The sequence below is a fragment of the Lucilia sericata genome, unplaced genomic scaffold (genome assembly GCF_015586225.1).
Source record: "Lucilia sericata isolate MDLA Ls3-8-SP2 unplaced genomic scaffold, ASM1558622v1 Contig001893F_arrow, whole genome shotgun sequence".
NCBI classification, from domain to species: Eukaryota; Metazoa; Arthropoda; class Insecta; order Diptera; family Calliphoridae; genus Lucilia; species Lucilia sericata.
In genome coordinates this window covers 35,001-61,856 of record NW_023995778.1, presented here as the reverse complement: position 1 = coordinate 61,856, position 26,856 = coordinate 35,001, and the positions used below count along the sequence as shown (strand labels likewise).

Genomic DNA, 26,856 nt, shown 5'->3' with positions numbered 1-26,856 from the left:
TAGTTTATAGGCTAGTCTAGTCTATAGAGAACCGTTATAGTTATCAAAAATTTCTTTAAAAAACTTTAAAATTCTTCTATTTTCATTCCTAAATGTTTACATAAATAGAAAAATTTTATTTAAACTTTAAAAAAAAACTAAGAAATGATTTCAAAATCTTTACACAATTTCTTTCATAATTTTCTTATTTCAATTTTTGGTTTTTGGGAAAGTTAATTTAAATATTCTCTCTAGTTTGGCAAACTTATTTTATAAATATATTTTTACAAAAAAACATTTTTCTTTATAATCTTAATTATTTTACTAGAAAAATATGTATTTCTTTAAATTGCTTCTTCTTTTGTTTAATAATGCTTTGTTTATTATTTAATATTAAAAATATAAATAAATAAGAATGTTTTGACGATTTACAATTTTTGATTTTTTTTATACAATTTTCTTCTAATTTATTTATAAATCTATAATTTACTACTTTATATAATGCAAAAATATTATTAATTTGTTATTTTTTTTTATTTACTATTATAATATAAAATTTGAAGTTTTTGTTTTGTTGCTGTTATTTAAATATTTTTTTTTTTTTCATATTAAAAACTAAATTTCTTTTAGGCACCCAACTACTATGAGGAGTTTCTTTTGTTGTTGTTGTTGTTGTTAATAATTATTGTTTTGTTTTTGTTAAGCTTAATTTATTTAAATTTTTTGTTTACTAATAAAAAAAACTACAAATGCCTATACGGGTTTTATAAAATGTTTAACAAGTTAAATGCTTTTTTTAATTGTGTTAATATTTTGTTGTTGTTGTTTTTTAATAATTTAATAATAATATTTAAATTTTTTTCGTATTGTATGTATAAGTACAATATTTTTTACTTTTTTTTGAAGCGGGGGCATTGTTTTACGTTTGTTTTGGGGGGTAATTTCTTTTTTGGCGGCTTAACTATCACTCCTCTTATAATTGATCATTAATAAAATGGCATGTTTTTTGTTGTTGTTAAGATTAATTTATATGTTTTAGTTTTTTTTTTTTGTTTAAGCTTTTGTTAGTTTTCTATTTACTATGGGCCATACGGGGTTGGGCGAAACAATCGCCAAAGAATCTATCAAGAGAATGATATAAATGGGGTCGTACACCGGCTAAAGCATGATCCTCATCGGGATAACTCTAAAAAGGGTATAAAAATAATAAAAAAAAATTATAAAATGGAAAAAAAAAATAAAAAACAAATCAAAAGTAAATTTAAGTCCCTTATTCCTCTACTCCTAAAATTTAATAAAAAACGTATATAAAATTCTACTTACAATTTGCTTGAACAGTATATCGTGTCTCTCCAAATTCTTGGCTAATATCATGGCCTGTTGATAGTGTACATTATCATCTAGGGTACCATGTACCAAAAGGAATTTTTTGCCTTTTAATTGTGTTGCTTTGGTACTCAAGCGGGAGGCGGCATAGCCCAATTCATTGACGGTGGGCAGTCCCATGTAGCGTTCAGTATAAATGGAATCTGAAAGGAAAGAATATAACAAATGGAGTTTTAAAAACAAAGGAATTTCAAGTGTAGTCTAAAGTCTAAGAGTAGACTAGTCTATGGTATAGCCTAATGTAAGATTAAAGTCTAGTAATAGTCTAGTATAAAGTCTGGTCTAAAGTCTGGTGTAAAGTCTAGACTAAAGTCTAGTCTAAAGTCTAATATAAAGTCTAGACTGAAGTCTAGTCTAAAGTCCAGTCTTAAGTCTAATCTAAAGTCTGGTCTAAAGTCTAGTCTAAAGACTAATCTAAACTCTCGTCTAAAGTCTAGTCTATTCTAAAGTCTAGTCTAAAGTGCAATTTAAAGTTTGGGTAAAGTCTGGTCTAAAGTTTAGTCTAAAGTCTAGTCTAAAGTCTAATCTAAACTCCAGTCTAAAGTCTAGTCTTTTCTAAAGTGCAGTCGAAAGTGTAATCTAAAGTTTAGGTAAAGTCTTGTCTAAATGGTAGTCTAAAGTCTAGTGTAAAATCTAGTCTAAAGTCTAGTCTATAGTCTAGTCTAAAGTGTAGTCTAAAGTCTAGTCTAAAATCTAGTCTAAAGTCTAGTCTAAAGTTTAATCTAAAGTCTAGTCTAAAGTCTAGTCTAAAGTCTAGTCTAAAGTCTAGTTTAAAGTCTAGTCTAAAGTCTAGTCTAAAGTCTAGTCTAAAGTCTAGTCTAAAGTCTAGTCTAAAGTCTAGTCTAAAGTCTAGTCTAAAGTCTAGTCTAAAGTCTAGTCTAAAGTCTAGTCTAAAGTCTAGTCTAAAGTCTAATCTAAAGTCTAGCCTAAGTCTAGACTAATGTCTAGACTAAAGTCTAATCTAAAGTCTGGTCTAAAGTCTAGTCTTAAGTCTGGGCTAAAGTCTAGTCTCAAGTCTAGTCTAAACTTTAGTCTAAAGTCTAGTCTAAAGTTTAGTCTAAAGTCTAGTCTAAAGTCTAGTCTAAAGTCTAGTCTAAAGTCTAGTCTAAAGTCTAGTCTAAAGTCTAGTCTAAAGTCTATTCTAAAGTTTAGTCGAAAGTCTAGTCTAAAGTCTAATCTAAAGTCTAGTCTAAAGGTTAGTTTAAAGTCTAATCTAAAGTCTAGTCTAAAGTCTAGACCAAAGTCTAGTATTAAGTCTAGTCTTAAGTCTAGGCTAAAGTCTAGTCTTAAGTCTAGTCTCAAGTCTAGTCTAAAGTTTAGTCTAAAGTCTAGTCTAAAATCTAGTCAAGTCTAAACTTTAGTCTAAAGTCTAGTCTATAGTCTAGTCTAAAGTCCAGTCTAAAGTTTAGTTTAAGGTCTAGACTGAAGTCTAATCTAAAGTCTGGTCTAAAGTCTAGTCTAAAGTGTGGAATAAGTCTAGTCTAAAGTCTTCTCTCAAGTCTAGTTTAAAGTTTAGTCTAAAGTCTAATTGAAAGCCTAGTCTAAAGTCTAGTCTACAGTCTAATCTAGTCTAAAGTCTAATCTAAAGTCTAGTCTAAAGTCTAGTCTGAAGTTTAATCTAAAGTCTGGCCTAAAGTCTAGTCTAAAGTCTAATCTAAAGTCAGGTCTAAAGTCTAGTCTAAAGTCTAGTTTAAAGTCTAGTCTAAAGTCTAGTCTTAAGTCTAATCCAAAGTCTAGTCTAAGGTCTAATCTAAAATCAGGTCTAAAGTCTAATCTAGTCTAAAGTCTAGTCTAAAGTCTATTCTAAAATTTAGTCTAAAGTTTAGTCTTAAGTCTAATCTAAAGTCTAGTTCAAAGTCTAATCTAAAGTCTGGTCTATTCTAATCTAAAGTCTAAACTAGAGTCTAATCTAAAGTCTAGTCTAAAGTCTAGTCTAGAGTCTAGGCCAAGGTCTAGTCTAAAGTCTAATCTAAAGTCAGGTCTAAAGTCTAGTCTAAAGTCTAGTTTAAAGTCTAGTCTAAAGTCTAGTCTTAAGTCTAATCCAAAGTCTAGTCTAAGGTCTAATCTAAAATCAGGTCTAAAGTCTAATCTAGTCTAAAGTCTAGTCTAAGGTCTAATCTAAAATCAGGTCTAAAGTCTAATCTAGTCTAAAGTCTAGTCTAAAGTCTATTCTAAAATTTAGTCTAAAGTTTAGTCTTAAGTCTAATCTAAAGTCTAGTTCAAAGTCTAATCTAAAGTCTGGTCTATTCTAATCTAAAGTCTAATCTAGAGTCTAATCTAAAGTCTAGTCTAAAGTCTAGTCTAGAGTCTAGGCCAAGGTCTTGTCTAAAGACTAGTCTGAGGTCAGGTATAGAGTTTAGTGTAAAGTCCGGTCAGAAGTTTAGTATAAAGTCTAGTTTTAAAGCTTTGTTCAAAGTGTTGTCCAAAGTCTATTCTAAGGTCTGGTCTAAACTAGACTATAGACTAAGTCTAGTTTAAAGTCTTATGAAATCAGAAATTTGGTTAAAAGTTTAGTATTAATCATACTCACCATAATAAGTCCAATCGGTAACGGGAGCTATGGAAGCGGCACAACGGAATACATGTTTTTCATCATTGGCCAAGGCCATGGCAGCAGCATAACCACCATAACTCCAACCCCAAATACCGGTATGATTGGCATCGATAAAATTGAATTTCTCTTGCAATTGTCTATAGAAAAAGTAGAAGAAAAAAGATTTTGTAAAAAAAATATATATATAAAATTTGGTCAAAATTTTAAGTTAGTAAAAAGAATATTCCTTTGGAAAAAAATTAAGGTTTTGAGTCTTCGCCTACCTGGTGACATCAATTTGATCAGCTATTTCTACGGTACCCAATTTCAAATAAACGGAATGCAATAGTTTTTCACCTCTTAAGCCTGAACCGCGGCCATCGATTTTAGCATAGATCACAGATTGATTTGATGTAAGATATGTACCCCAGTCCACAATCCATCTATCAATAACCTGTATTAAGATAAGAAAAGATAAAGGAACCATAAAACTAAGAAATTATGTGATAATTTTTATTTTATTAGATTTACTTACCGAATAGGAATCGGGACCACCATAAACATCAACTAACATGGGATATTTTGTTTTACCGCTACGATCCATATTGGGGGGCAGTTGTAATAGAACTTTAGCTGTGAAACCATCGGCTATAGGTATCGAATGTATTTCCATTGTGGGCAAATCATAATTACTTAAAGCTTTTCTCAAGTTTTCATTATCTTCCCAGGTGACGATTTTATTTAAATTTACTTGATCTTAATAGGGAAATGTATAAAATGATTTAAATAGGGAATTATAAAACAAAGGGCTTAGAAAAGCTAGACTTACTGTTCGAATAAGACCATTCATAAACAACGGTCTGAGGTATGCTTGGTCCCAAAGAAGTTATGATAACTTCATGTTTGGTATTAAAATCGGCTGAATAATAAGTTTGTTCCACACCTAAAATACAGCAAAAATGTTATATATAAAAACTATCATGCCCGACCCCTCCCGATTCATTTACTCACCATTCGATTTATGTAGATTACAAGTTAAACATTTGGCAGTTTGTCCAGTTGCTGCTTTAATGGCATAGACATGCAATTGTTCGGGTTTATTGGGTAAATTGGCTGTATAGAAAATAATATCGTTTGTGGGGTCCCAGTGTAATATCGAGGTTACTACATATTTGCCTTTAGTCAAAGGTTCTGGTTTACCGGTACTAGATGCTGTCGATAAAACACATAAATGGCGATATTCACCACTGTTTTCCTGTGGCTGAGGCATTATAAAGGCAATACGGGTGCCATCACGATTTTTGAAGGGGGTTGCAAAGAAATCTACCCAACCGGTTTTGGAGATTAAGCTATAGGTCTAAAGTAGTTAAAAATTATAAAAGAAATTATATTAAAGAATTATTATTTCCCTTTTAAAAGTTTTACTTTTAACTGTATATACACTTTGAAGGGCGCTGTTAGTTGTCAGTGGAAATCTACGTTACCATTACCTATGGAGAGCCTGCACTTAGTTCATTTTTTTGTGGTTATGGTATTGATCGACGAATGCGAACTGTTCAGTCGATAGTTTTTATTTTGATCTTGTTTAAAGATCATAGATCTTATCTGCAGATCTTTGAGTTGTTGTTCAAAGTTAGTGAAGGTTTAGGGAAATGTAGGCAAACTAAGTGTGGATTCAGGCATGATGAAGGATTTAAGCTTCAAAACTCTACTTTATAGGAAATGATCAGCAACAAATAGAAGTAAAGGGGAACTAGCTACAAAAGCAGGGTAAATGATTTAAAGTGGAATGAATATTATGTATTTTAGATAAGCAGGAGAAGGGGTTTTCATCTGAACTTCAGACTTGACCTTAAACTAGACTTTTGAGTAGCATTCAGATTTCTTACTATATGAATAACTTTTGATTACTCTTTAGAAAAAAGTTTACACTACTCTTTAGACCAGACTATAGACTTGGCTTTAGGCAAGCCTTTAGACCAGACTTTAGACTAAATTTTTGACTAGACTTTAGATTACCCTTTAGAGAGACTTAGGGGTTGAGTTTAGACTAGACTTTAGACCAGACTATAAACTCAACTATGGTCCAGACTTTATACTTACTTTAGAGTAGACTTTTGACTAGACTTTAGACCAGACTTAAGACTAGACTTTAGACCAAACTTTAGATCAGACTTCAGACTTGTCTTTAGACTAGAATTTAGAGTAGACTTTAGACGAGACTTTAGACGAGACTTTAGACAAGACTTTAGACTGGACTTTAGACTAGGCTTTAGATTAGACTTCAGACTAGACTTTAGACTAGACTTTAGACTAGACTTTAGACTAGACTTTAGACTAGACTTTAGACTAGACATTAGACTAGACTTTTGACTAGACTTTAGAATATACTTGACTTTGGACTAGACTTTAGAATAAACTTTTGAGTAGACATGAAACTAGACTTAAGACTGGACTTTAGACTAGACTTCAGACATGTCTTTAGACTAGAATTTAGAGTAGACTTTAGACTAGATTTTAGACTGGACTTTAGACTAGACTAGACTTTAGAATAAACTTTAGACTAGACTTGACTTTTGACTAGACTTTAAAATAATTTTAGACCAGAATTGAAACTAGACTTAAGACTAGACTTTAGACTGGACTTTAGACTAGACTTCCGACTAGAATTTAGAGTAGACTTCAGACGAGACTTTAGACTAGACTTTAGACTGGACTTTAGACTAGACTTACGACTAGACTTTAGACTGGACTTTAGACTGGACTTTAGACTGGACTTTAGACTGGGCTTTAGAATAAACTTTAGACTAGACCTGAAACTAGACTTTAGACTAGACTTTAGCCTAGACTTCAGACTTGTCTTTAGACTAGAATTTAGAGTAGAGTTCAGACTAGACTAAAGACTAGACTATAGACTAGACTTAAGACTAGACTTTAGACTAGACTTAAGACTAAACTTTAGACTAGACTTAAGACTAGACTTAAGACTAGACTTTAGACTAGACTTAAGACTATACTTTAGACTAGACTTAAAACTAGACTTTAAACTAAACTTTAGAATAGACTTTAGACTAGCCTTTAGACTAGACTTTAGACTAGACTTCAGATTAGACTTTAGACTAGACTTTAGACCATACTTTAGAATAGACTTTTGACTAGATTTTAGACTGGACTTTAGACTACTTTAGAATAGACTTTAGACTATACATTAGACTAGATTTTAGACTGGACTTTAGACTAGTCTTTAGGCTAGACTTTAGACTAGACTTTAGACTAGACTTTAAACTAGACTTTAGACTACAGTTTAGACTTGACTATGGACTAGACTTTAGACTAAACTTTAGACTAGACTTGAAACTAGACTTGAGACTAGACTTTAGACTAAACTTTATATTAAACTTTAGACTAGACTAGACTTGACTTTAGACTAGACTTGACTTTAGACTAGACTTGACTTTAGACTAGATTTTAGACTAGAATTTAGAGTAGACTTTAGACTATACTTTAGACTAGATTTTTGACTACACTTTAGACTAGATTTTAGACTAGATTTTAGACCAGACTTTAGACTAGACTTTAGACTAGACTTTAGACTAGACTTTAGACTAGACTTTAGACTAGACTTTAGACTAGACTTTAGACTAGACTTTAGACTAGACTTTACACTAGACTTTAGACTAGATTTTAGACTTGACTATGGACTAGGCTTTAGACTAAACTTTATATTAAACTTTAGACTAAACTATAGACTAAACATTAGATTTCAATTTTGACTAAACTTATACTATACATTATACTAAACTTTACGATAGACTTTAGACTATTCTTTAGATTGCACTTCAGACTAAACTTTAGACTAGACTTTAGACTAGACTTTAGACCATACTTTAGACCATACTTTAGAATAGACTTTAGACTATACTTTATACTATTCCTTACATTAAACCCCATACTAGACATTAGACTAGACTTTAGACTGCACTTTAGACTATTTTTTATACTTAACATTAGGCCAAATTTTTGACTAGACTTTATACTAGACGTTCGACTAAATGTCCATCTAGACTTTAGACTAGCCATTATAAATACGACTAGCTTTTGGACAAGACTTTAAAAGTGTTGTTAAAGTTATTCTAGATGTTCGGCTTGATTTTGCTAGACTTTCGACTAGATTTCGATTTAAGGTCAAATTGCGAGCTTCTGACTGATTAACAAGCGATCTTAGTTATAATGTAAAAAAATATTTACACAATTATGTAATTTACATGGTTCAAATATGTCAGTGAGTGCGTCATAAAAGGGAAAACGTGTAATGTTAAATGTTAAAAGAAAAAAGAAGAAAATTAAAAACCAAAAAATAATTCGACTTACATTTTGTCTCCTCAAACCATTAAAGATCTGCACATGAGCCTGATTCTGTATACGATTCATCCACACCGACAAGACATTCGTATTATTCAACCAATCCACAACCGTTATGATATAATCACCTTCGGTATTTAGAGCACTTGGTACAGGGATTTCAGTCAAATGATCCGTATTACCCGCAGCTGCCCTATCCAAATCCGAAGTAAATAGTTTTACTCGAGGATTTGGAGAACCGGCTTTTGGATAGGCTACCAAACGATTGTAGGGATATTGGAAACGTAGATCAGCGGCTTCACCATAAATGGGGAAATTTATAACATGTGTGGGACTATCATCGAACTGTATAAAGGCTAATTTTTTGCCATCGGGACTAAACCAAACAGCGGAGTTAGAAGAGAAGACCTCCTCTTCATAAACCCAATCGGGTATACCATTCAAAATGGCCTCATTTGTATCATCGGTTAAGGCGATTTCATCAGCAAATGCAGTAGGTTTATAATACAGATTACGTTCGTAGTTAATAATCAAGGCATTGCCAACGGGAGCCCATTGTACCATTATTAAAGGTTTGGTTTGTTTTTGTATTTCCAAGGGTTTTACTTGGCCCGTAGCAATATCATAAATATCATATTCAGCCAGAAAACTATGACGGAAATTCTTTTTGTAATTTTTGGCCAATAACAAATAAGTGCCATCGGCTGATTTTTCAAATAATATATATTGTTGCTAAATTAAAAGAATATTAAAAGGTTAATTTATATAAAGTTGAAAATAATTTAAAAACTCATTTTTTCTCTAGAGCTATAAGATTCTAACAACACTTACAAACGTGTCCAACAGCAGCCGTGTACTCTTTTTCGTCAACACATTATACTCCATAATGGCCTGAAAATTTTGAAAATTCTTTTAGTAGCATTTTGAAAATATGTTCATTTCCTGTCTATACTTGTTTAAAACTTACATTATTCTCTTTGTAGATAATATTATTGCCGCTCCAACTGCCATTAAAATGTCTTGCCACTAATTTACCTTGTAGTACATCCTCTAAGTGGATGCCATTCGAGGGTCCTCCATTACCATTACCACCACTATTCGTGCCATCTTCTGAGCCACTTACTATAAAGTAGATTGCTGTACCCAAGAGTGCCAACAGTACAATACCACCAACTACACATAGTATTATACGAACACGTCGTAATTTTGCCGGTGAGTAGACTAAATTCTATTTAAATAGGGAAAAAGGGGGGGGAAAGAAGAAAAAATTTTATATTAAATATTTGTTAAAAAAATTGTTGAAAAAATATTAAAATACTTAAGGATATTAGGTGTTACTTATATAAGTGTTAAATAATCTAAGAAACCTGTTCTTCATTTGTAGTTAAATTTCCTTTAACAGCAGATTTTTCTTTAAAAATTATTATAGTTTGTTATAATTCGAGCCATTGTGCTAACACATAGATAAATTCTTTTGTTAATTTATTAATATTTGTTTAAAAACTAGTTTATCTTACTTTTTCAATATTTATATTGATCTCTCACACCACTGTAATATTTACACTTTAAATCAGTCATGGGCAAACACATACCACCATGTGTATATTTGTGTGCGTTAAGCAGCAGAGAGATGACTGCACGTTATAACAAAATGGTGGTACACTGAGAAAAGTTTTGAAATTTGTTTTCTATTGCAAATACTTTTTACGACGAGAAAAACTCATGAACTTTTGGGCATTTTAAACAAAAATGGAATAAAGGGAAAGAGTTTTTCATTTAAGAAAAGTAGTAGTATTTTTAAAAAGTAGTATTAAATAAAACTACTGAAATATCATTAAGAAAATCACGACTTTCTATTCGATTTCGAACTTTTAAGGGATATTACCGAGATATTAACTGAACTTAATTTAAAGTTCAACTAATCTATCCAAATCAATGTTTCCTTTATATTCCTTAATACGCAATAAGTCACCAATGTGTTGATCGGTAACCTTTTAATTGCAACAACTTTACTTTTCTGTCATGTCCCCTAAGGTCATTTAAGGGTCCATGACAAGTTTCATAATGCCTTTTCAAAAAAAATAAAGCTTTTCTACATATAATTTTATAATATACGACGCATTGTGCCTCACCGTCCATGTTTTCTATAAAAAAGAAATCATTTTCCCAATTTATATCAAACATTTTGCTAGGTGTAATAAAAGAGAAAAAATCATAAGCATAAAAAAATCCGCAACGTGATCTTGCTTCTACAAAAGCTGAACAGCAACTGATTTGATTTTGATCTCTGAGATCGTAACAAAGCCACAAACAAGTGGTCATTTTAGTAAAACACAGACACACTAATTAGTGCTGTTAAAGTATTGAGTAGTGGGTATCGAGTATCGAGTATTTGCCCTATTTTTTGGGTACTCAATACTAAAAAGTAGTTACTCAATACTTTCAAACTTGTATATGGATTTAACTTATTTAAATTTAACGGCTATGATGTGAAAAATACAGCTCTACAACTAATACAGATCATATCATTATTAGAAATGCAACTCTTAGCAATATCAAATCAATCTAAAAATAATTTAAAAACTGCAATAATAGTTAAAAAGTTATAAATATTTATTGATGTCTGGTCTAACTTCTCTTAAAAAAAAGGAAAAATTTCTTGTTTTTAATTTAAAATAAAACCGTTAAAAGTATCGAGTAGTATTGAGTACCCAAACGAAAAGTATTGAGTAGTATTGAGTAATCAAAAGTAGTAGAATATTAACAGCACTAACACTAATACACACAAGCTTATAGTGTAGGTGTGTCAACAAAGCGTCAGCAGAATTTCTTGGCCTATGCACGCGTGCATTAGAATTTCAGTTTTGCTCGTGACTGCTTTAAATCAACATTCTTTGTTCCGGTTGAATAGAAATTTTAGCGCTTTTTAAACAGTACTTAACAAATTACTATATATGCAATTATGTAAAAAAATTTAAATATGTCTCAAAATGTCAGGCAACTCGACCACTATTCCAAACTCCAGATGAAGACTGTAATGAAAAAAACCTAATAATAGTGTTAAAACCTCTTCTATACTATAGTCTGTAGTCTAGTCTAGAGTCTATCTATAGTCTAGTCTTCTAGAGTCTATCTATAGTCTAGTCTATAGTCGTCTATAGTCTATTCTATAGTCTAGTCTTAGTCTAGTCTATAGCTATGTCTAGTTAGTTATATGTCTAGTCTATAGTCTAGTTATAGCTAGTCTATAGTCTAAGTCTATAGTCTAGTCTATAGTCTAGTCTATAGTCTAGTCTATAGTCTAGTCTATAGTCTAGTCTATAGTCTAGTCTATAGTCTAGTCTATAGTCTAGTCTATAGTCTAGTCTATAGTCTAGTCTATAGTCTAGTCTATAGTCTAGTCTAGTAGTCTAGTCTAGTCTATAGTCTAGTCTATAGTCTAGTCTATAGTCTAGTCTATAGTCTAGTCTATAGTCTAGTCTATAGTCTAGTCTATAGTCTAGTCTAGTTAGTCTATAGTCTAGTCTATAGTCCTAGTCTATAGTCTAGTCTATAGTCTAGTCTATAGTCTAGTCTATAGTCTAGTCTATAGTCTAGTCTATAGTCTAGTCTATAGTCTAGTCTATAGTCTAGTCTATAGTCTAGTCTATAGTCTAGTCTATAGTCTAGTCTATAGTCTAGTCTATAGTCTAGTCTATAGTCTAGTCTATAGTCTAGTCTATAGTCTAGTCTATAGTCTAGTCTATAGTCTAGTCTATAGTCTAGTCTATAGTCTAGTCTATAGTCTAGTCTATAGTCTAGTCTATAGTCTAGTCTATAGTCTAGTCTATAGTCTAGTCTATAGTCTAGTCTATAGTCTAGTCTATAGTCTAGTCTATAGTCTAGTCTATAGTCTAGTCTATAGTCTAGTCTATAGTCTAGTCTATAGTCTAGTCTATTGTCTAGTCTATAGTCTAGTCTATAGTCTAACCTGTAGTCTAACCTATAGTCTAACCTATAGTCTAGTCTAGAGTCTAATATATAGTCTACTCTATAATCTAGTCTATAGTCTAGTCTATAGTTAGTCTATAGTCTAGTCTATAGTCTAGTCTATAGTCTATAGTTTAGTCTATAGTCTAGTCTATAGTCTAGTCTATAGTTTAGTCTATAGTCTAGTCTATAGTCTAGTCTATAGTCTAGTCTATAGTCTAGTCTATAGTCTAGTCTATAGTCTATAGTCTATAGTCTAGTCTATAGTCTAGTCTATAGTCTAGTCTATAGTCTAGTCTATAGTCTAGTCTATAGTCTATAGTCTAGTCGTATAGTCTAGTCTATAGTCTAGTCTATAGTCTAGTCTTATAGTCTAGTTCTATAGTCTAGTCTATAGTCTAGTCTATAGTCTAGTCTATAGTCTAGTCTATAGCTAGTCTATAGTCCTAGTTCATTAGTCTAGTCTATAGTCTAGTTATAGTCTGTCTATAGTCTAGTCTATAGTCTAGTCTCTAAGTCTAGTCTATAGTCTAGTCTTATTAGTCTAGTCTATAGTCTAGTCCTATAGTCCTAGTCTATAGTCCTAGGGCTATAGTCTAGTCTATAGTCTAGTCTATAGGTCTGAGTCTATAGTCTAGTCTATAGTCTAGTCCTATAGTCTAGTCTATAGTCTAGTCTATAGTCTAGTCCTATAGTCTAGTCTATAGTCTAGTCTATAGTCTAGTCTATAGTCTAGTCTATAGTCTAGTCTATAGTCTAGTCTATAGTCTAGTATTATCTAGTCTATAGTCTAGTCTATAGTCTAGTCTATAGTCTAGTCTATAGTCTAGTCTATAGTCTAGTCTATAGTCTAGTCTATAGTCTAGTCTATAGTCTAGTCTATAGTCTAGTCTATAGTCTAGTCTATAGTCTAGTCTATCGTCTAGTCTATAGTCTAGTCTATAGTCTAGTCTATAGTCTAGTCTATAGTCTAGTCTAGTCTAGTTCTAGTCTATGTCTAGTCTAGTCTAGTCTATAGTCTAGTCTAGTCTGTCTAGTCTAGTAGTCTAGTTCTATAGTCTAGTCTATAGTCTAGTCATAGTTAGTCTATAGTCTAGTTATAGTCTAGTCTATTGTCATAGTCTAGTCTATAGTCTAGTCTATAGTCTAGTCTATAGTCTAGTCTATAGTCTAGTCTATAGTCTAGTCTATAGTCTAGTCTATAGTCTAGTCTATAGTCTAGTCTATAGTCTAGTCTATAGTCTAGTCTATAGTCTAGTCTATAGTCTAGTCTATAGTCTAGTCTATAGTCTAGGTCTATAGTCTAGTCTATAGTCTAGTCTATAGTATAGTCTATAGTCTCAGTCTATAGTCTAGTCTATAGTCTAGTCTATAGTCTAGTATAGTCTAGTCTATAGTCTAGTCTATAGTTCCAGTCTATAGTCTAGTCTATAGTCTAGTCTATAGTCTAGTCTATAGTCTAGTCTGTAGTCTTGTCTATAGTCTAGTCTATAGTCTAGTCTATAGTCTAGTCTATAGTCTAGTCTAGTCTATAGTCTAGTCTATAGTCTAGTCTAGTCTATAGTCTAGTCTAGTCTAGTCTAGTCTATAGTCTAGTCTAGTCTAGTCTAGTCTAGTCTATAGTCTAGTCTATAGTCTAGTCTAGTCTAGTCTAGTCTAGTCTAGTCTAGTCTAGTCTAGTCTAGTCTAGTCTAGTCTAGTCTAGTCTACAGTCTAGTCTAGTCTATAGTCTAGTCTAGTTAGTCTATAGTCTAGTCTAGTAGTCTAGTCTATAGTCTAGTCTATAGTCTAGTCTATAGTCTAGTCTATAGTCTAGTCTATAGTCTAGTCTATAGTCTAGTCTATAGTCTAGTCTATAGTCTAGTCTATAGTCTAGTCTATAGTCTATTAGTCTATAGTCTTGTCTATAGTCTAGTCTATAGTCTAGTCTATAGTCTAGTCTATAGTCTAGTCTATAGTCTAGTCTATAGTCTAGTCTATAGTCTAGTCTATAGTATAGTCTATAGTCCAGTCTATAGTCTAGTCTATAGTCTAGTCTATAGTCTAGTCTATAGTCTAGTCTGTAGTCTTGTCTATAGTCTAGTCTATAGTCTAGTCTATAGTCTAGTCTAGTCTATAGTCTAGTCTATAGTCTAGTCTAGTCTAGTCTATAGTCTAGTCTAGTCTAGTCTAGTCTAGTCTAGTCTAGTCTAGTCTAGTCTAGTCTAGTCTAGTCTAGTCTAGTCTATAGTCTAGTCTAGTCTAGTCTAGTCTAGTCTAGTCTAGTCTAGTCTATAGTCTAGTCTATAGTCTAGTCTAGTCTAGTCTAGTCTAGTCTAGTCTAGTCTACAGTCTAGTCTAGTCTATAGTCTAGTCTAGTTAGTCTATAGTCTAGTCTATAGTCTAGTCTATAGTCTAGTCTATAGTCTAGTCTATAGTCTAGTCTATAGTCTAGTCTATAGTCTAGTCTATAGTCTAGTCTATAGTTTAGTCTATAGTCTAGTCTATAGTGTAGTCTATAGTCTAGTGACTAGACTCTAGTCTATAGTCTAGTCTATAGCCTTGTCTCTTGCCTAGTCTATAGTCTAGTTTTTAGTCTTTTTCATGGTCTAGTATATATTTAGTCTTGTTTCTTTTTCTAGTCTACAGTTTAGTCTATGATCTAGCCAGTAGTCTATAGGCTACTGACTTTTATTTTATAAAATTTTTCTGTTCATTTTTTACTGTTAAGTCGTGTTTTATTAAAAATTTTAACAATTTTCTCTCTTATAGCATTTTTATTGCAATTTTTCATGTATTTTCAATTAAACCCACTTCACCCAGTTATTAATTTTTTTTTCATTCAACATTTATGGTCATGGCAACCATTTACTCATACACTTTGCTGCACTTTGTTGTGGTGACTATTAATATACTTATACATACAACTGTATGTAGGTATATGGTGAAAAGTAATAAGCTGATAATAAAGATTATAAAGAAATTACATAAAATATATTTATTTAAAGCAAAGGGGTCTGCAGGTAACTATTATGCAATTTATTTTTGGTTTTCAGAGGGGCTTGTTTATAGACATTGTTGGGTGATGAGAAGAGTTAGTACCAGAGACTTTCTATTACCAAAACTAAGATCAGTATTCAACCATTCGCCAACTGAATTTGGTAATAAACGTACTTGTATATTTGACTTGAGTTTAACCAAGAGTCTTACCAAGTTTTTTAAAGCTTTGCTTATACAAAGCACGTACATCGATTGTGCAGCAAATTGGGGTCTGAAACTTAGTCGATAGTATAGTGTAATAAAAAATTATTAAAAATATTGCTCAGGTTGCCTCAGCTTTTTATTTATAACTCTCTGTCTGATTTCAACGCTTCGATGGTCTGCGCTTTTGCTGAACAATTGTTTTAGGTTGTGTGCGCGCATGTGCAAATATTTACTGTTTTTAGTTTGTTTTGTTTTGCTTTTTCTTTCTTTTTTTTGTAATTTTTTTGTTAAACAAATAAATTTTATTATAATAAACAAGTTGAAAAACAATATAAACATAAACATTTATTATTCACTGCAGCAAATAAATAAATTAAATTGAAATGAAAGGTTTAAGCTAGAGTTGACGCTTTTGAGTTGTGTGTGTTTTGTTTTGCGATTTTTTTTTGGCTTTAAGCTGTTACCACAATTCGATCACGTTTTAAAGACAAGTTAACAAGAAAATTCCAATAAATTTTTATAAAACCAGTTTTAAAAGTTTATTATTTTAAAGTCTGTGTTTTGTTGAACGAATGCAAAATCTTTTTAAAGTGGGATCAAGTTTTGTTGTTGTTATTATGCAAGATTTCGTTGTAATTTTTAATAAAACATTTAAGTAGTTCAGTAGTTGAAGTTTAATGAATAATTGTTTAATTTAATTGAAGCGAAAAAAACCCATAATAAACCTAAATTTAAAAGTTAAGGTCACTAAATTAAAAGGGGGTCAGTCAAAAACAAAATTTATTTCTATTTCCATTACATTCTTAAAACCAACTTCCTTATTTATCTTCTTTTCCTAAGATCAATTTAATTTAATATTTTTGTTGTTTATAATTTCATTTATCATAAAACACTTAAATCACAAAATTAAGCTTATAAACAAATGTATTAACTAATTGAATACCGCTTGAGGTGTGGGTGCTAAGGATTTTGCAAAACTTTGTTATAAATTTATTTTCTATATTTTCTATAATATTTCCCTTGTTCTTCTCACATTGCCTTGAATTAAGACTTTTTTATACATATAATAATGATAATAAATTGATTGATTAATAATAATTTCTCAACACACAAACACACTCAAATGTTATGAAAGCAAAAATGTTGATTGAAGTTCTTATTTCCTTTAATTGAAATAAATGGTAGTTTATAGCGAGGGTTGTTTGAAAAGGTTTTGCTTATAATAAAAAGAGATAGATGGCAAAGCTGTCCATCCATCTATCGGAACATAGACCACACTGGACATATGTTAGTCTTTAGTTCAGATTATAGATTAGTTTTTATTTTATAATTTAGATTAGAATATAGTTCAGACTATAGGTCAGTCTATACGCCAGACTATAGATTAGTTCAGACTATAGAACAGTCTTTAATCCAGAGTATAGCTCAGCCTATAGTCCATACAATAGATCTGTATATAGTCCAGTCTATATATCAGTGTATAGTCCAGATTATATATCAGTCTATAGTCTAGACAATAGATTAGTTCATAGTCCAGACTTTAGATTAGTCTTTAGTCCAGATTAAACTATAGATTAGTCAACAGTCCAGACTATAGATTAGTTTATAGTCCAGACTATAGATTAGTCTATAGTCCAGACTATAGATTAGTCTAAAGTCCAGACTATAGATTAGTCTATAGACCAGACTATAGATTAGTCTGTAGACCAGACTATAGATTAGTCTATAGTCCAGACTATAGATTAGTCTATAGTCCAGACTATAGATTAGTCTATAGTCCAGACTATAGATTAGTCTATAGTTCAGACTATAGATTAGTCTATAGTCCAGAATATAGATCAGTCTATAGTCCAGACTATAGATCAGTCTATAGTCCAGGCAATAGATCAGTCTATAGTGTAGGCTATAGATCAGTCTATAGTGTAGGCTATAGATCAGTCTATAGTGTAGGCTATAGATCAGTCTATAGTCCCCACTATAGATTAGTCTATAGTCCAGACTATAGATTAGTCTATAGTCTAGACTATAGATTAGTCTATAGTCCAGACTATAGATTAGTTTATAGTCCAGACCATAGATTAGTCTATAGTTCAGACTATAGATTAGTTTATAGTCTAGACTATAGATTAGTCTATAGCCCAGACTATAGATTAGTCTATACTACAGACTACAGGTTAGTCCATAGTCCAGACTATAGATTAGTTTATAGCGATTATAGATTAGTCTATAGTCCAGACTATAGATTAGTCTATAGTCCAGACTATAGATTAGTCTATAGTCCAGACTATAGATTAGTCTATAGTTCAGACTATAGATTAGTCTATAGTTCAGACTATAGGTTAGTCAATAGTACAGACTATAGATTAGTCTATGGTCCAGACTATAGATTAGTATATAGTCGAGACTATAGATTAGTCCATGGTCCAGACTATAGATTAGTCTACAGTACAGAGTCTAGACTATAGGCTGATCTATAGTCTGTAGTACAGACTATAGATTAGTCTACAGTACAGACTATAGAGAGGTCCAGACTATAGATTAGTCTTTAAGGCTGATAATGGATTGGTCTATAGACCAGATTATAGATCAGTACTATAAACTGATCTAGATTAGTCTATAGTCCAGCCTATATATTAGTCTATGGTCCAGACTATAGATTAGTCTATAGTCCTGACTATAGTTCAGTCTATAGTACAGGCTATAGATCAGTCTATAGTTCAGGCTATAGATCAGTCTATAGTCCAGGATATAGATCAGTCTATAGTCCAGGCAATAGATCAGTCTATAGTCCAGGTTATAGATCAGTCTTTAGTCCATGCTATTGATCAGTCTATAGTCCAGACTATAGATTAGTCTATAGTCTAGACTTTAGATTAGTTTATAGTTCATACTATAGATTACTCTATAGTCCAGAATATAGATTAGTCTATAGTCCTGCCTATAGATTAGTCTATAGTCTAGACTATAGATTAGTTTAGAGTGCAGCCTATTGATTAGTCTATAATCCAGGCTATAGATTAGTCCATAGTTCATATTAGTCTATAGTCCACACTATAGATTAGTCAATAGTTCAGACTATAGATTAGTCTATAGTTCAGACTATAGGTTAGTCAATAGTACAGACTATAGATTAGTCTATGGTCCAGACTATAGATTAGTTTAGAGTGCAGCCTATTGATTAGTCTATAATCCAGACTATAGATTAGTCTATAGTTCAGACTATAGATTAGTCTATAGTTCAGACTATAGGTTAGTCAATAGTACAGACTATAGATTAGTCTATGGTCCAGACTATAGATTAGTATATAGTCGAGACTATAGATTAGTCCATGGTCCAGACTATAGATTAGTCTACAGTACAGAGTCTAGACTATAGGCTGATCTATAGTCTGTAGTACAGACTATAGATTAGTCTACAGTACAGACTATAGAGAGGTCCAGACTATAGATTAGTCTTTAAGGCTGATAATGGATTGGTCTATAGTCCAGATTATAGATCAGTACTATAAACTGATCTAGATTAGTCTATAGTCCAGCCTATATATTAGTCTATGGTCCAGACTATAGATTAGTCTATAGTCCTGACTATAGTTCAGTCTATAGTACAGGCTATAGATCAGTCTATAGTTCAGGCTATAGATCAGTCTATAGTCCAGGATATAGATCAGTCTATAGTCCAGGCAATAGATCAGTCTATAGTCCAGGTTATAGATCAGTCTTTAGTCCATGCTATTGATCAGTCTATAGTCCAGACTATAGATTAGTCTATAGTCTAGACTTTAGATTAGTTTATAGTTCATACTATAGATTACTCTATAGTCCAGAATATAGATTAGTCTATAGTCCTGCCTATAGATTAGTCTATAGTCTAGACTATAGATTAGTTTAGAGTGCAGCCTATTGATTAGTCTATAGTCCAGGCTATAGATCAGTCTATATTCCAGGCTATAGAACAGTTTATAGTCCAGGCTATAGATCAGTCTATAGTCCAGGCTATAGATCAGTCTATAGCCCAGGCTATAGATCAGTCTATAGTCTAGGCTATAGATCAGTCTATAGTCGAGGCTATAGATCAGTCTATAGTCCAGGCTATAGATCAGTCTATAGTCCAGGCTATAGGTCAGTCTATAGTCTAGGCTATTGATCAGTCTATAGACCTGGTTATAGATCGGTATATAGTCCTGGCTATAGATTAGTCTATAGTCCTGGCTATAGATTAGTCTATAGTCTAGACTATAGATTAGTCTGTAGTCTAGACTATGGATTAGTCTAGAGTGCAGCCTAGAGATTAGTCTATAATCCTAGCCATAGATTAGTCTATAGTTCAGCCTGTAGATTAGTCTATAGTCCATTCTATAGTCCACACTATAGATTAGTTGATAGTCCAGGCTATAGATCAGTCTATAGTCCAGGCTATAGATCAGTCTATGGTCCAGACTATTGATCAGTCTATAGTCCTGGCTATAGATTAGTCTATAGTCCAGACTATATATTATTCTCTAGTCCAGAATATAAATTAGTTTGTAGTCCAGAATATACATAGATTAGTCTATATTCAAGGCTATAGATTAGACTATAGTCCAGACTATAAATCAACCTATAGTCCAGACTATAGATCAGACTATTGTCTAATCGTGAATTCCATAAATATTTGACTATCAAGTTACCATTGCTAATACAACTTTCCTCTGCAACCCTCGTTATCCCTGTCAGGCTTCATTAAACTGGCCATGAGCATTAAATATAGGGAAAGAGAGACTAAGTACACAACAACAACAAAAAAATCTTTTATAGATTAGGAAGAAAGGAAAAAAAAAAAACGATAAATAATAAAAAATAAAACCACATGGAAGAAAGCCATCATTACGGCTTTGCTGGAGCAGAAGGGGCTGACTGGTAGGCAGTTTGGGGAATGGGCGATAAAACCAAAATCGGCTTACCTTCATATAATTTTTATCAGCGATACGATTAAATGTGGGAGCCATACGGCGATGTGATAATGTTAATGAATTCTGTTGGTTGCTACTATTAATACTGAGTAGTTGTGGCAGTTGAGGCAAATACTGTTGTGATGCGTATGCATCATATGAAGGTAATTGTTGGTGTTGTAGTTTTTGCTGGCAATGTGGCTGCGAGTGATGCTGCTGCTGTTGTAGTTGTTGTTGTTGATGATGATGATGGTGATGCTGATGTGTGGCATGTTGTAGTTTTAAATTTTTTTGCTGGCATAGATGATGATGTTGCAGTGGTTCGTGGTGTGGCAGGTGTTGGTCACTTACATTAAAATTAAGAGCACCACAACCAATGCTACGACTAAGAGTACTGCTAGAGCTGCTGCCTTTATTATGCAGTAATTTTAAATTTTCTTTTTTTGAGGGTGGTGTCTGGGTTGGTGTTGTTTGTATAAAACTGATATGATTTACCTGGTTTTTTATATTGCTGTTGTTGTTGTTGTTGTTATTATTCGAGTTAGTGCTAATGCTACAGTTATTGTGCGGTTGTAGTGCAAAATTCGTTTGTTTATCACATTGGCAGGTGGCGGAAGAGGTTTGTGTGTGATGATTGTGTGAGCTTAAGAGTCGTTTAGTTGTATTATAGCTAAGAGGCAATGGAGGCGTTGGTATATCCAAGGGTAAAACAAATTTTTTATATGTCTTATTGGAGGCCAATGCCGTTTTGGCCATATTATCAATATCATCATCATCATCATGGTCAAAGTCGTCCTCTTCTTTAGGATGTTGTCTATGCGTTAAATGTGTCTCATAGGTCTCGTCATTATAAATGATATGTTGAAACGTTGGTGTTGATGTTGGTGTTGTTGCTGCTCTTTTAGTTGCAGCATTTGAATGTTGACCATTTAACCCGTTCATACGGTGGCCACCATCAGCCATTAACTTACCACAAATACTTCCGTTTTGATTACTAATACCAGTATTACTGCCACCATAAGCCTGCTTTATATTATTAATGCTATCAAATTTGATTTGTTGCAGCAGATGCTGCTGTTGTTGGTTGTGTTGTGTGTGGCGAGGCCAACTATTTAATTCTGCTTCATATAAAGAATTATAACTTTCCAAACTTAAACCTCTGCTAAGATTATCATCATTATTACCCACATAATCCTCTTTACCATAGTTTCTTTTACTTTGGTAACCATTACGTTGAAAATTTTGTTTTTGTTGCTCCTGCTGCTGTTGCTGTCTATTTTGTAAATGTTTACAGTTTCTTACCAACAATTTATTGTTGAATTCATATTGATGATGACTTAACTGTTAAACAAATATTTGCCCAAAAAATATATATCCCCGCCATCAACATCGTCATCATCATCATAAAGATTATCATGTCAGCCATATTAATGAAGTTTCAGTAGATAAACCGATTGTTTTTTTTATTTGTATTGGTAGAGGAGGCGAATATCTTAGTTATTATTTTGATATTTTATTCCTTATATATAGTATTTATAAATCTTTGAAGTTTATTATCTAACAAATTGTAACTAAACGGGCATGCAAAAAAATAGGAAACGATTTTAAGTGAAAAACAAGCAATAATTGTAAGGAAAACTAAGACGAAGCAAAAGTATCGTATGACTATATAGGCCACAGACCAGAGTATAAATGAGACCATAGAGTACACTATAGTATACTATAGACCAGACTATAGTCGATAATATAGAACAGGCTATAGACCAGACTATAGTCGAGACTATAGACCAGACTAAAGTCGAGGCTATAGACCAGGCTATAGTCGAGGCTATAGACCAGGCTATATTCGAGAATATAGACCAGATTCTGGTCAAAACTATAGACCACACTGTAGTCGAGACTATAAACCAGACTATAGTCGAGGCTATAGATCAGGCTATAGTCGAGACTATAGACAAGACTATAGTCGAGACTAAAGACCAGACTATAGTCGAGACTATAGATCAGGCTATAGTCGAGACTATAGACTAGACTGTAGTCGAGACTATAGAACAGACTATAGTCGAGACTATAGACCAGACTATAGTCGAGACTATAGACCAGACTATAGTCAAGGCTAAAGACCAGACTATAGTCGAGAATATAGACCAGATTCTAGTCAAAACTATAGACCACACTTTAGTCGAGACTATAGACCAGACAATAGTCGAGGCTATAGATCAGGCTATAGTCGAGACTATAGACTAGACTGTAGTCGAGACTATAAACCAGACTATAGTCAAGACTATAGACCAGACTATAGTCCAGGCTAAAGACCAGACTGTAGTCGAGACTAAAAACCAGCCTGAAGTCGAGACTATAGACCAGCCTGTAGTCGAGACTATAGACCAGACTATAGTCGAGACTATAGACTAGACTAAAGTCGAGACTATAGACCAGACTATGGTCTCGACTATAGACAAGACTATAGTCGATACTATAGATCAGAATATAGTCGAAATTATAGACCAGACTATAGTCGGGACTATAGATCAGACTATAGTCAAGACTATAGACCAGACTATAGTCGAGACTATAGACCAGACTATATTCTAGATTATAAATCAGACTATAGACCAGACTATAGACCAGACTATAGTCGAGACTATAGACCAGACTATAATCGATACTATAGACCAGACTATAATCGATACTATAGACCACACTATAGTCGAGACTATAGACAAGACTATAGTCGAGAGTATAGATCAGAATATAGTCGAAATTATAGACCAGACTATAGTTGGGACTATAGTCAAGACTATAGTCTAGATTATAAATCAGACTATAGACCAGACAATAGTCGAGACTATAGACCAGAATATAGTCGACACTATAGACCAGACTATAGTCGAGACTACAGATCTGACTATAGTCGAGGCTATGGACCAGACTATAGTCGAGACTATAGACCAGACTACACACTATAGTTGAAGCTATAAACCAGACTGTAATCGAGACTACTATATAGTCCACTCTTTACACCCAACATTAGTCGAGACCATTGCCAGCCTACAGTCTTAACTACAGAATGTAGTGAAGACTATAGACGCATCCCGTTTAATCCTTATTATGTTACCAACCAATTGTCAAATCTAACTCTCTTCTCATTGCTTCATTTTATTTTCCATTTAAGGGATTTACAAATAAATAAAACAACAAGGCCATAATAATATTCTACTTATTCTCTGGTTAAAACATAAAACCAAAATAAATAATAATAACAAAATTAAGGCAAAAAGTTAAGCAAACAACAAACATTTAAGCCTCAATATTAACGTTAATAAAATCTTTAAATAAAGGATAAAAAAAAGCTCAAGCAAAAAATAAAAATAAAATTTAACAAGAAATTATTTTCCATTAATTTCAAATTAATCATAATAAGTAAAAGTACTTGAAACTAAATCTTTGCAAATTAATGGTTGAAGCTGGCCTCTTAGCAAAAGTGTTTAGAGGGTCAATTGAAATTAATAAATTATATTAAATTAAGTTTTAAATACTGATAGTGAGTTGTTTTGAAATAAATTTCGTTGAAAAATTGGAATAGAAAAAATTGTAAAAGAAACAAATTTATGAAAAATTAAAAGATAATTGAAGAAGAAAAGTGAGTGAAGTGGTATGTGGAGACCTATAGATAATCGAGACTATAGATCACACTAGAGGCAAGACTTTAAACCAGACTATAGAACAGTGGATAGACCAGACTCTAGTCGAGACAATAGATCAATCTACAGTCCAGATCAGTTTATCCAGGATTAGTCTATAGTGCAGGCTATGGATCAGTCTATAGTCCAGACTATAGATCAGTTTATAGTCCAGGCTATAAATCAAACTATATATCAGTCTATAAAATAGACTATGGATCTGCTTATAGTTTACACTATAGAACATTTTATAGTCTAGACTATAGATCAGTCTATATTTTAAACTATAAATCAGTCTACCATCTAGACTACAGATTAGTCTATAGTCTGTACTATAGATCAGTCCATAGTCTAGACTATAGATTAGTCTATAGTTTAAACTATAGATCAGTTTATAGTTTAGACTATAGATCAGTCTAAGTAAAGAATATAGATCAGTGTATAGATAGACTATAGATCAGTCTATAGGCTCATCTAACCAAGACTATTGATCAGGCTACGGTCTAAATTATAGATCAGTCTATAGTTTAGACTATACATCAGTCTATAGTCTAGACTATAGATCGTTCTATAGTCTATAGATCATTTGACAGTTTAGACTGTAGATCAGACTACAGTTGAGACTATAAATCAATCTATAGTCAAGACTATAGATCAGTCTATAGTCAAGACTTTAGATCAGTCTATAGTCGAGACTATAGATCAGTTATAGTTTAGACTATAGATCAGTTTGTAGTCTAGACTATAGATCAACCTATAGCCAAGACTATTGATTAGTTTATAGTCTGGATTGCAGATCAGTTTGTAGTCTAGACTATAGATCAGTTTATAGTCTAGGCTATAGATCAGTTTATAGTCTAGACTATAGATCAGTTTGTAGTCTAGACTATAGATCAGCCTATAGTCAAGACTATAGATCAGTCTATAGTCAAGACTTTAGATCGGTCTATAGTCAAGACTATAGATCAGTCTATAGCCAAGACTATAGATCAGTCTATAGATAAGACTTTACATCAGCCTATAGTCTAGACTATAGATTAGTTTATAGTTTGTAGTCTAGACTATAGTTCAATCTATAGTCAAGACTATAGATCTGCCTATAATCAAGGCTATAGATCAGTTTCTAGTCTAGACTATAGATCACTTTGTAGTCTAGATTATAGATCAGTCTACAATCAAGACTATAGATCAGTCTATAGTCAAGACTATAGATCAGTATATGGTCAAGACTTTTGATCAGTCTATCGTCTAGACTACAGATCAGGTTGTACCATAGACCATATATAGTCGAGACTATTGACCAGACTATAGTCTATATTATAAATCAGACTATAGACTAGACTATAGTCGAGACTAGATCAGTCTATAGACTAGACTAGACTACAGATCAGTCTATGGTCTAAATTATAGATCAGTAGTGACTATAGATCAGCCTACAGTCCAGACTATTGATCAGTCTTTAGTCTAGAATATAGATAAGTCTACATCCTATATAGTCTGGAATATAGATAAATATATTGTCTAGACTATAGATCAGTCTATAGTCTCAAATATAGATAGTTCTATCGTCTCAACTATAGATAGTTCTATAGTCTCAACTATAGATAGTTCTATAGTCTCAACTATAGATAGTTCTATAGTCTCAACTATAGATCAGTCTATAGTCTCAACTATATATCAGTCTATAGTCTGGACCATAGACTGATATATAGTCTAAACCAGATTATAGAAAGGTCTACAGACCATACTGCAGTCGAGATTATAGTTAAACTGTGGTGTAGATCATAGTCAAGATTTTAGACCTTGTTATAGTCGAGACTTTAGATTAAATTATAGTCAAGACCATAGTCTGAACTATAGATAATATCATAACATTAACCCACTTTTTATACCAACATTTCATTTCATTTAATCTCTATTTTGCTTTTAAGAGCGAATAAAAAGAGAATCTCGATGATTCTTTATATGTAAACTTGGCAACTATTTAAAAAAGAACAACTATAGATTACTACATACATTACATGTGTATGTATGTAAACCCATACCTTATGAAATGAAATCACATTTAAAAACCTAATTACCAGCATGTTTTGTTATGTAAATTAGTGAAATAAAATTTAGAAAAGAAAACCAGAAAAAAACCCTTTTGACCGTTGCCAACTAGGACTCTCTCCAAGAAAGAAAATGTACCTGCTGCAGCAAGTTTAAACAGGCGGCAGACGACACTAAGACCATTTCGCTAATGAGAAACAAATAAAGTTTTTTTTGGTAAGAGGAAGAAGAAAATGATTTGAAATGTTGAAATAGAAAAATGAATTTGAAATGATTTTGTAATAATTTATCAAATGGTGGTAATGCTTGAATGATGTTTATGTCCTTTTTCTCCTATATATTTGGCAATAAACCAAAATGGTATTTAGGGAAAAATAGAAAAATAAAATTGTAATTTCAATTGATATAAATGAAATTCAATTAAATTATAAACAAATTATTAAAAGATTAAATTAATAAATAAAAATAAGAGGATTAAAATTGTAAAATATTAATTGAAAAGGGGAGTTAAAATGTAATTTATTTGAACTGAATCAGACATAAATTTTGAAAATTATTTAATAAAGCGTAAAGAAAGATTTTGAAAAAGTTATTAATAAAAAGTAACGAAAAACAATTTATATAAAATGAATTAAAAAAATCTTCTATAAATCAACAAAAAAACTTCATTCAAACTCATTTGCAAAAAAAATTTTAATTATAAACTATAGTGCAACAAAAAAATTAAAATAACTTAGACAAAAAATTAATCTAATGCTAACAACAAAAACTTACCTCAGCA

General features: G+C 32.2%; 1 protein-coding gene across 2 annotated transcripts in view; it reads right to left on the bottom strand.

The window, feature by feature from the left end:
- Positions 1-497: 497 nt before the first annotated feature.
- The window catches only part of LOC119612974 (venom dipeptidyl peptidase 4), a 26,691-nt gene continuing 332 nt past the window's right edge, over positions 498-26,856 (bottom strand). The window contains exons 1-11 of one of the 2 annotated variants that reach the window (XM_037968874.1): positions 26,850-26,856; positions 9,228-9,488; positions 9,092-9,151; positions 8,270-8,992; positions 4,910-5,255; positions 4,728-4,841; positions 4,434-4,654; positions 4,183-4,352; positions 3,896-4,056; positions 1,303-1,508; positions 498-1,165 (exon numbers count right to left, since the gene is read on the bottom strand). The exon at positions 26,850-26,856 is cut by the window's right edge and continues 332 nt beyond it. In XM_037968874.1, the coding sequence (XP_037824802.1) occupies positions 1,052-1,165; positions 1,303-1,508; positions 3,896-4,056; positions 4,183-4,352; positions 4,434-4,654; positions 4,728-4,841; positions 4,910-5,255; positions 8,270-8,992; positions 9,092-9,151; positions 9,228-9,488; positions 26,850-26,856 (2,383 nt within the window). In that variant the 3' untranslated portion in view covers positions 498-1,051. Of the gene's footprint in view, positions 1,166-1,302; positions 1,509-3,895; positions 4,057-4,182; positions 4,353-4,433; positions 4,655-4,727; positions 4,842-4,909; positions 5,256-8,269; positions 8,993-9,091; positions 9,170-9,227; positions 9,489-26,849 lie in introns of both variants that reach the window. The other variant, XM_037968873.1, reaches the window with a different exon arrangement.